This window comes from Electrona antarctica (assembly GCF_951216825.1).
Source record: "Electrona antarctica genome assembly, chromosome: 7".
NCBI classification, from domain to species: domain Eukaryota; kingdom Metazoa; phylum Chordata; class Actinopteri; order Myctophiformes; family Myctophidae; genus Electrona; species Electrona antarctica.
The window spans coordinates 15900518-15910769 of NC_136812.1; the positions used below are offsets into that span (position 1 = coordinate 15900518).

General features: G+C 40.1%; 1 protein-coding gene across 2 annotated transcripts; it reads left to right on the plus strand.

Annotated features, from left to right (window-relative positions):
• Positions 1 to 476: 476 nt before the first annotated feature.
• Positions 477 to 9857, plus strand: scamp4 (secretory carrier membrane protein 4). 2 transcript variants are annotated; one of them, XM_079506752.1, is made up of 7 exons: positions 477 to 608; positions 1356 to 1387; positions 2868 to 2996; positions 3866 to 4022; positions 4577 to 4678; positions 5682 to 5799; positions 6131 to 9857. In XM_079506752.1, the coding sequence occupies exons 2-7, from the start codon at positions 1381 to 1383 to the stop codon at positions 6317 to 6319; spliced, it is 702 nt and encodes a 233-aa protein (XP_079362878.1). In that variant the 5' UTR covers positions 477 to 608; positions 1356 to 1380; the 3' UTR covers positions 6320 to 9857. The 2 variants fall into 2 exon arrangements, with proteins under 2 accessions (XP_079362878.1, XP_079362879.1); XM_079506753.1 differs by lacking the exon at positions 1356 to 1387.
• Positions 9858 to 10252: the final 395 nt, after the last annotated feature.

Genomic DNA, 10252 nt, shown 5'->3' on the forward strand with positions numbered 1-10252 from the left:
ATGCAATTCTTCGCTTGGTGCAAGAGAGGGAAGATTTATAGTAGGCTACTATAGGTCATTTGTAGCCATGGTTAACTTCACATGACACAGATCAACTCATAATGTTGTTTTCCAGCCTGGATAGGCCTGGAAATTCCAGACAACTCCCTCTCTGGAAATTCCAGGCCTATCCAGCAAATACCTCTCAATCGACCTTTCACATGCAGTGAACGTTACTTGTTTAGTTGATATCAGTTATCAAGGAGGGCATAGTGAAAATACAGTCCACAGTCATAAATAAATGTGGACTGAGTCACTGAGGCGCGGACTGCATGGGTCATAGGGCTGGCTGGGTTCATAAACTAACTGTAGCTTTCTAGGTTCATCCCACCTCCCCCTTCCCTCCAGTCCTCCCCCTCCTATCTGGGGGAGGGGGATCGATCTTTGTCACGCATTTCATTTGAATCCTGGGATCTGTAGTTCCACAATCAGTCGAACGCTTTGAAACGAAGAGGCTTGGAACTACAAGTTCTACTGTGCAGCGCAGCTATCTTTCCACGGGACTTGGGGGGGCATACATACATAGCGCATCCTGGAATAACTGACCAACTTCTATTGGCGCTGACAAGGTAAGGAGAGAATAATGTTACTGTTATTTTTAAAGTCACACGTTTTGTGTTCGTTCGTTGAAAAGCTTGTAACACTTGTACAGTGTGCCAGTCGATCTACACAACGTTAGTCAATGGACTTTCACTAGACAGACAGGGACGCTGGTTAGCGGCTCATCATGAACCCATTGGGCCAACTGCGTTAGCCTTGGCTAACGTTGTTGATTTCATGATAACTAACGTCACGTTGCTATTTTAAACACGACCAAAGCCAGCCTGAAAGCACAGAGCAGTTGCTTTAAGTTAAATGCATCGTCCGAGAATTTCGCGTTTTAATGAAAAAATTGATAAATGTGTCCGTCTGTCATAGGTATCCAACTCAACTAAACATAACGGGGTTGGTTCCCTGCAGACATGTTGCGGGTTTCATTATTTTTGTTGATAAATCACCTTCAGCCTGCCACATTAGACACAAATTGCATGAAGCTTTCTAATCTGTCTCACACATAATTTCACAGCGTTGTGTAAAAAAAACATGGAGTAATTTCTAAAGTTTGCTACTGTAGTCTTCTTGCCAGCCCATAGAGCCCCATTATGAACATGTTGAGTACACCAAAGTTGTGTTAGAAATGTTGAGTATGTATGGGCCACCATACCTAACCTAATTGCTCAACATATGCAAGTTAGCATCCAGCAGTGTCTACATGCTGGCTCATGGTTATGAGTATTACAATGTACTGGTGTGTAAATATCTGTATACCCTTACAGGAAAGAAGACATCTAGGATTTCAAAATGGCAGGTTGGTCTCTAAACAGTTATTTAGCAACAAATGTTGCTATTTAGCAACAAATGTTGCTAAATAACAACAAATGTTGAGTCTGCATGTAGGTTAAATCCTATTGAGTACAATATACAATAGTGTTGTTTCTTCTGCCATTTGATGTTACATTTTCCACCCCTTTCTTCTCTCCAAGCTGTTTGCATCCTTCCCATGAGGAAATCATCCCACAGGATACAGGATATGTGGGCACTAGGGTCTAGGGACATCTTGGCACCTTGATGTGCAATTAAAAAAGAAAAAAATCAGAAAAGTCGTCTTAAGTAAATGTACTATAGGTGTGTTGAACATGCATGGTGGCAGCGGTGGCCGAACGGTTTGCGGAGCGGTCTTGATACCGGAAGGTCGCCAGTTCGTATCCCCGGACTGTCACGTTAAAATTACCACCGCTGAAGTGCCCTTGAGCAAGGCATTGAACCACTACCATGAAATGTTCTATGAGCAGGGCCTGGCTGTAAACAAGTATCTGATGCTTAGTCCAGTTACCCTGGGTAAATATAGTAACTTTGCTTTGCTAACTTTGGTACATCATTATCATATTCACAATCTCTGAATGCTATATAGAGTCTGGAACTATAGCCCCCATGAGCTGAGTAAGGAAGCTACCATTTCCGTTCACGAAAATATATTTTAAAATATCTATATATTTATATATATATCATATACATTTTATGTTTGTATTTTCTTTTCTGCTAAGCAACAAGCTATATATGCTTATGGTGCTCATTGCACCAAATGATGATTTCTATTTATATTAGAATAAATTTGCGCGACTGTGTAAAGACGAAACGAGTGGGGAGGAGGCTCCACTTCCGCTTTATTGCAATGCTTACTCATGATAGCTCTTCCGTTGGTCCAGACTGTATGGTGAAGCATTTGGAAATTGCGAGAATCAACAGTCTGGTAACGCGAGACTACCATCCCAACACACCAGCTTTGAGAAAACTGGTGCTGGTGCTAAAAAATACATCAAATGAGGAGGGGGACTAGTGTCTCTCCCATAAACTTTATTGCCACAATTATATGACCAGCACAGTCTTAAGTCAGGAAGCTGTAAAGTTCATGGGAATTTTGTCCTTCACCTGTACCCATTTAGAGGGAGTGTGCATGTGCACACTAATTGTACTGTACAAAAGATTAGTTCAGGCATGGAAATTCTGTTAAAATCTATTGTCTGTTGGCTTTGGAGCTATTTATTATTATTATTTTTAAACAAATTACTTCAAAGACAAGATCGACCTGCATCTGCTGCTTTTCTTCTTTATATGCTTCCTTTATGTCCTTTCTTGTAATAGCTAACATTGTTAACCGTGTTTGATGATGCTTGGCTGCAAGTATTGTAAGAGCTACATGAAAAAAGTATCATGAAATGATTTGGATAGATTCTAATCACGTTCCAAGATAATTATTTCACTAAAGGACTGTTTTCTTCCTGTCTTAGAGCGGGTGAATAACTTCCCTCCCCTGCCGCAGTTCATGAGAATTAAACCCTGTTTCTACCACAACATTGAAGAGGAAATTCCTGCACCACACATGCAGTTGGTGCGCAAAGTCTACATCCTTTGGATGAGTACGTTTCCTCTCATACTTTTTGTCCTGTGTTATGTCAAATGTGTATATGTGTTGCATACAAGGCCGCTGGGTCGCAAAACGAATTTCAGTGCGAACTGACAATAAAGTAATATATCATATATCATATCATATCATACTGCCTCTGGTACATTGCAATAGCACTGAGTCAGTGGGTGAGGCTGGAGTTTCACTTCTTGGTTTAAGAAAAATGGCGCAATTCTTTTCTACTCGGTCTGTATCTCATAGGAGGGCTGTGGGCAGTTCAGAAACCGTCCTCCAGGCAGTGACATCATCGATGAGGAATACAAGCTAATAGAAACAGCAGGCTTTCTATTCCTGAAAAGTTGCAATGTGAAAATGGAAGCCATCGTTCTCACAATAATACAAATCTTTTGTGTTTACTTTGTTTTTATTCCATTTTACAGGTTATTACATACAAGTATTTCAGTCAAACAGTTCCTTTTTTTTTTTTTTGCCCCGCCCCCCTCCCCCCGTCTAGAAACAGCAAACATAGATGTAGATATAGAGTGTGTGTGTGTATATATATATATATGCACACACGATAATACAAATCTAAACTTGTTTTTAAAAAAAACTGCCTAATGATGTCACTGGAGGACGGTTTCTAAACTTCCCACAGCCCTCCTATGAGACACAGACTGAGTAGAAAAAAATCGTGCCATTTTATCATGATTATTAGAGGACCTATTATATGAAGTGGTCCTTTAACAGAAACAAAATATTGTATACATTTTGTATAATGATGGAATCATTGGGCAGTGACGGGGACTGCAATACGCCTAGGGAATTGACAGTGTCTAAAGTGGGGGGAAAATGAACAGTGTCTCTTATTCTTTTCCCCAACAGTGTATTCAGGCACATTGTGCATGAATGTGATCTCATGCATTGCCTGGTGGGCTGGTGGTGGAGGTGCCACCAACTTTGGCTATTCACTCCTCTGGGTCATTCTATTCAGCCCCTGTAGTTACACCTGCTGGTTCAGACCGCTCTACAAGGCTTTCAGGTGAGCTCTACACACACACAAATGTCAGGCCCCCCCAAAAAAGGTTTCTCGTATTACAGAAAAAAAATACCAATTATTTCAAAGTCATTCTCCAATTTAGACATTGAGAAAAGGAATCAGGTTTGGGGATTGAGGACCAGGGTTAGTAGTTATGGTATGTGGCTCAGCCCAGCTGTGCTGCTTTGCATGATTCTGTGATGAGTTAACCTCTAATGGGAGTGCAGTAGTAGAAGTATCTCAAAATGCAGCCGTAATAATACTCTCTGAGGAGGAGTACTAGAAATGGACAGAAAACGTCTTTCCCAGAGGCCACTGGCTTCATGATCTGTGCCTGCACACACCTTGTTTGAGTCAATGGCTTTGCTTGCTTCTCTGTGACTGGAGTACGTCATGCATAGTTGTCAGTGTGCTCTGCAAGCTGAGCCAAATTCGGACTGTGGGAAGAAGCAAGATTACATTTGGTACATTCATGACATTACTTTAATTGTCTGACATGTCTTGTTCCTTAATTTCCTTTCTTCTCTCCCTCTTCTCCTCTTTCTTTATGTTCTCAGGGCTGATAGTTCTTTCAACTTCATGTCATTTTTCTTCATCTTCTTCCTTCAGTGTGTCTTTGCGATCATACAGACTATAGGCATCCCTGGTTGGGGAACTTGGTGAGTAGAAGCTCCCGTAAAAGCTGCTGCATTCAAATATGTACAAATTGATGTTTTTTTTTAAGCCACATTCATTAACCATCTTGCTTCTGGAGTTAGGAACATGTGGTCTGGTCAAGCCATCAAGGCAGTTTCAGCGTAGCAGAATGTTTTCGTTTTATACATCGACCACGCCTTTTTAGTTTTTTAGATTTAAAATAACATAGCGTTTGGTTTCTCATTTTCTCAACTGCTGAAAGGTTTGTTTTAGCCTGAGACAAGAGGGTCAGCACACATTACTAACCTGAGTGTGGGAATAATGGGTTGAGATGTTGTGTTAACCTTGGTTTGGTGCAGTGTTACTGTGGTGTTGTAGTGCAGATGGTTGTAGGTCCTCTTCTTCATCCAATTAGCCCTTCACTAAGTCCCTCCCCAACCCATCCTTGTCCAATAGGCACATTAGCAGCGAAGAAAGCTTGACCTGCATAGCAACCGTTGCTAAACTATTTGGATTGGTATTGGACAATCGCTTTTGGGGGTGGGATTTAGTGAAGGGCTAATTCCAATCAGGTTCTCTGATAGTGACATAACATCCTGGGTGTTGGTAACTCCGTTCCATCATTCCACCAATATCCCTGAACACTCATTCAGCATTATAACAAAATTCAAAGTTAATTATCATGCTTAACTAAAAGAGATTGTTTTGAGATGTTTTATGTGATCAGTTTTTTTTTATACCCTTGCTACTTTAACCTCTGGACTGTTTGTATGTTATTACCCCTTTCTTAATTATAACTTGCTCTAGTTACACCAACGTCTTCAGTCTTGTATTGCTGTAAAGCTCCAAGCTCCCTAATGATGATCATCACATACTGTAACGGTTATTTGCCACGCCAGTGTCTTCACGTCACTGCTGCTTCACGCCTTCGTAATAAGAAACGATGGGTTTTCATGTGTAATCCAGTTCACTAATGTCATATACTAACCTATACTACCCCACTACACTCTCACCAACACACCAAAGCGGCTGGATGGCGACAGTGATGTTTTTCAGCTACAACGTGGGCTCCGCTATTGTGATGCTTATCACTACCCTACTCCTTACTGTGGTGACTGTATTAATGGGACTGGTTCTCCTCAGGGTGAGTCTAGCACACATATATATACAGTATAGTACACTGTAAAATCCTGAGTGTTCGTTTAGTGTGAACTGTGAATGAACAGACGAATGAATTAACACAGGATTTGACTGTGTATATATAGTATAGTGTATATATACACATGCACACAGAAACGTGCACAATCACTTGCATGCATGCTTACATTCTATCCATCAAGCAAATGCATGAACACAGACACGCAGTCACACAAACAGGAATGCTTAAACTGTTGTGTGTGCGTGTGATCATACACACAAACTTCTAAGCCCCGATATACACATAGCATACGTCTTGTTCACTCTGTACCCACCAGGTCCACAGGCTGTACCGTGGTGGCGGTGGGAGTTTTGAGCATGCCAAGGAGGAGTGGAGCAGTGGGATGTGGAAGAACGCCCCCGTGAGAGAAGTAGGGTTCAATGCGGTTTCAACAGCCCAAGGCCCAACTCTACCCCAGTACCCTGCTGCAGTGCCAAGTTACCCTGACGACACCAGTCACTGGTGATACCACTAGGTGGAGACAGCTAGCTGGCCAATTTTATGGCACACAAGAAAGCTGAACAGTTCAGTTTATTTGTACACTATAATTTAAACATGACGAAATGCATTGTGGTAGATTTGTTTTGTTTTTTTATTTTTTTATAAGAGTAATATTAAGAGATTAACATGAGAGCTCATTCAAGCCTTAGCGTTTGGATATTTAAGTTAACTTCAGAAGATTATCCATTCCATAGCACCTAATGTTTACATTTCAGCCTATAAAAATCTATCTGATCCTTTAAATTTTACAAGAGGTGCAGAAATATATACAATAGTATGCAAATCAGGAATTTATTTAGGAAGGTGTTCTATTTTGTAAATACATAGATTGAAACCTTACTGCAAAGAGTAGTGAAAATGGGTTTGGCGCTACTATGTGAAAGGTGTGTGCCTTATGGACCTTTTACAGAACAGGGTGGTTTTATTTCCTGTCCAATCTTCTCTGCATGATGATTACTAGTGTGCCGAAGACCTGGGCTTTTCTTTTTGCAAGGAGCATTTACGAACTGCACGATATTAATCCAGATTTACAATGTATTATGTACACTATAGAGGCACCTCCATTGGCTTTTGATACATTTTGCCTGATGTCTTAATGCTTGTGCGCTATAGCTTTTAGCCCTCAGTTTCTTAAAATACGCCTTAATATTGCGTGCAGATTTTGCATGTGAAATATGTCTTGCCTGGCTCTTGCCTTAACAATACTACTCTATTGTTCAGTGTAACTGTAACTGGACCATGCCAATGAAGCAAATGTGCTACGTTTCAAGAGCAGATACTCTAATAGCCTTCCTTCGTTATATGTATTGACGTGCCAAAACCTTGCTTATGTTTTCTAGCTCCGACATCTCACACACAAAAAAAGTTTTTCTTTGTGTTTCTCACATTGCACTGAAAGCTACAATGTTTGCCGTTTACCCTGCCATAGAAAAAATCTTTCATTTCTCTTTGGAGGTCAGGTTGCCCATGGATAAACTGGAGTAATGTTTTGTGACTGACCATCGGTGCTGCTGGCCAATAGTAATGTTTGTAGGACAGTTATTGTTCCAATTGAACTGTACTGTCCACTTCTTAAACACTACACACTTAAAGGGGAGTTTCTCCCTAACCCTTTTTTTACAAAAGTAAGTTGATAATTATGTATATTGACCAAAAAAAAGGGGAGCTGCCTAACGTCAGCTCACGTAGACCAGGAAGAGTGCAGTGTCAACAATGCATGGAGTGTTGCTGTCACATCATCTAGAACAGAAATACAAAATACAAAAAACAATTGCGTGATTGAATAGGAGTTCTAGCGTTAGACCCCTCCAGCAGCAGCTCCAGCTCCCCTATATCTTTTTTTATTTTTTAATATTGTTTTTTGGTCAATATACATAATTATCAACTTTTGTAAAAAAAGGATTAGGGAGAAACTCCCCTTTAAACAACACTAGAGCAACCTAAATGGCCATGTTAAACTCATGAGACATTATGGACTTTTGGCACATATCAAAGCTGAGCCCAGCCATTCTGACCTTTTCAGGAGTAGTCTTCAACTATAGTCTTGTGTAAATAAATGTATTCACTGGCTACACTTAAATGCAGCCAAATTCTCAATGTGTGCAGGACTATTCATTCCGATTCCTGATAGAATCAGATTAACTGGCCCCAAGTTGTAACTACTTAGATACTTATTTGTGCATACCGTTTGAGCCAGACAAAGACACGCTATGTTTCTGTGAGGTTGGTTCAATAATGTATAGTAATTGAAGGCTACATACATGGTAACTAGAAGAGGTGCCTGCCACTTAGTTGAAAGTGCATTTATTTTTTATTATTGTGGTTTAAAGTGTCCTCTATGGATGACTGCCAATATAAGAATCTTTTTTTTTCACCATCTGTTACGATTTGATAAGTGACAGTTGATTTGTTGATGAAATGCCAAACTAGTCTCTGATAATGCAGAACATTTCAGTAAAAATTCTTGTTCACCCTTTAGACCGAGTGACTTACTTGAATTGTGTGAAAAGTAATGTTATATAGGCTAGGCCAGCGGTTCCCAAACCTTTTTGGCCATGCACCCCGTTACCTCCCGATCCCCCCACATGGAAATATAAATTGCATAAGCTATATAAAGACACATATTTCCTATTTATCCACATATATGAACCTGAATATGGCATATGCAGCATAGGCTATATTCTGCATATACTGCCATATATTTAGCCTGGATCCAGCCCAAAGATCCCGCCCACACTCTGAGTGGACTGCAGAAAGCTAGTCTGATAATCAGGCTACCATATATTGGCATCATATGTCAATATTTCATATAAAACCATCGCACCACAGTTTGGGAACCACTGGGCTAGGCAGCCTATCGCAATAATTTTTGCATAATCGTTTCCATTGTTGAGAAATGTCCATACATTTTCTAAAAAATAAAAAAAATAACAGATCTACAAGTTTACAACACGTCAAATAGATTTCTGCGTTTTTTTACATTGTTTTGGAAAGAAAATAATTAAATGTAATTTATCATATCTGCCCTGTGCAAGTTGTGATTACGAAGCCTAAAGCCCTAACCACACCAAAGGGACACCAATACTCACCATGCAACTCCTTGGGTCCAAACGGTTGCAAGGCGTTAACGCTAAAACCGTCTCGACCCTTTGGTGTGGTTTGGGCCATTGAATTCCATGCGTTGAATCACTAGGGTCAATGTGGGTCAACGTGCCTACAAGACATATCACACCGCAGGGACAACGCTAAAACAGTCTTGACCCTTTGGTGTGGTTAGGGCTTTAGAGGAAAACATAAATACAAATTGTAATGTTCAATGCAGAAAAACAATTAAATTGTTTAATTGCAATTATTTGTGTGACATTAATCAACTTAAATCGTGACAGCCCTAATGTGGTATTTTGGTTCATGATTGGAAATAAATCCACAAGATTACTAGCCAGTCCATACTAGCTAGTCAAGCATTTATAGCAGAAGTTAAACATTCACACAGGGACTATTTTGCTCTTTTACATGACAATTTATTCGTCCATCGAACAGTGATTGGCTGATGAAATTCAGCCATATTTTTTTTATAACTATCCAATTGGTTAACAACAGAAACACCAAACTGGTTGTGTGTGGCAGGTTGCTAAGGCCAATTATGAATATGCAAGTGTTTATAAGCAAGTGTTAAGAATTCCTCAGTACTTTCAGCTAAACTGTGTCCAAACACAAGCTCAATCTTTGGTAGCTAATACTGCACTGTTTTGAAATTGAGAGGAAAGCCAAGCTTCCCATTCTGCCAAACAAATGAAATACAGTCAGTGTTGTTAAAGGACCACTTCACCACTTTTCAACCTATCTTCATATAATAGGTCCTCACTAATAATCATGAAAAAATGGCGCAATTTCTTTCTACTCTGTCTTTGTCTCATAGGAGGGCTGTGGACAGTTCGGAAACCGTCCTCCAGTGACATCATCGATGGGGAATCCAAGCTAATAAAAACTGCAGGCTTTCTTGTCCTGAAAAGTTGCAATGCAGAAATGGAAGCCATCGTTCTCACGATAATACAAATCTAAACATTTTTGTAAAAAAAAATCTTGTTTAAAAAATAATCTGCCTAATGATGATGTCACTGGAGGACGGTTTCTAAACTGCCCACAGCCCTCCTATGAGACACAGACTGAGCAGAAAAACAATTGTGCCATTTTATCATGATTATTAGTGAGGACCTATTATATGAAGATAGGTTGAAAAGTGGTGAAGTGGTCCTTTAATGACAGAGTGAGTTGTTGAAAAACAGAACATGGAGGCTAGAGGCAACCATTCCTGTAATTAAGTTGGCTTTTAGACATTCAAACCCCCCCCCCCCCCCCCCCAACAAAAAAAAACATTTACAGTGTGGATGTTTTAGTT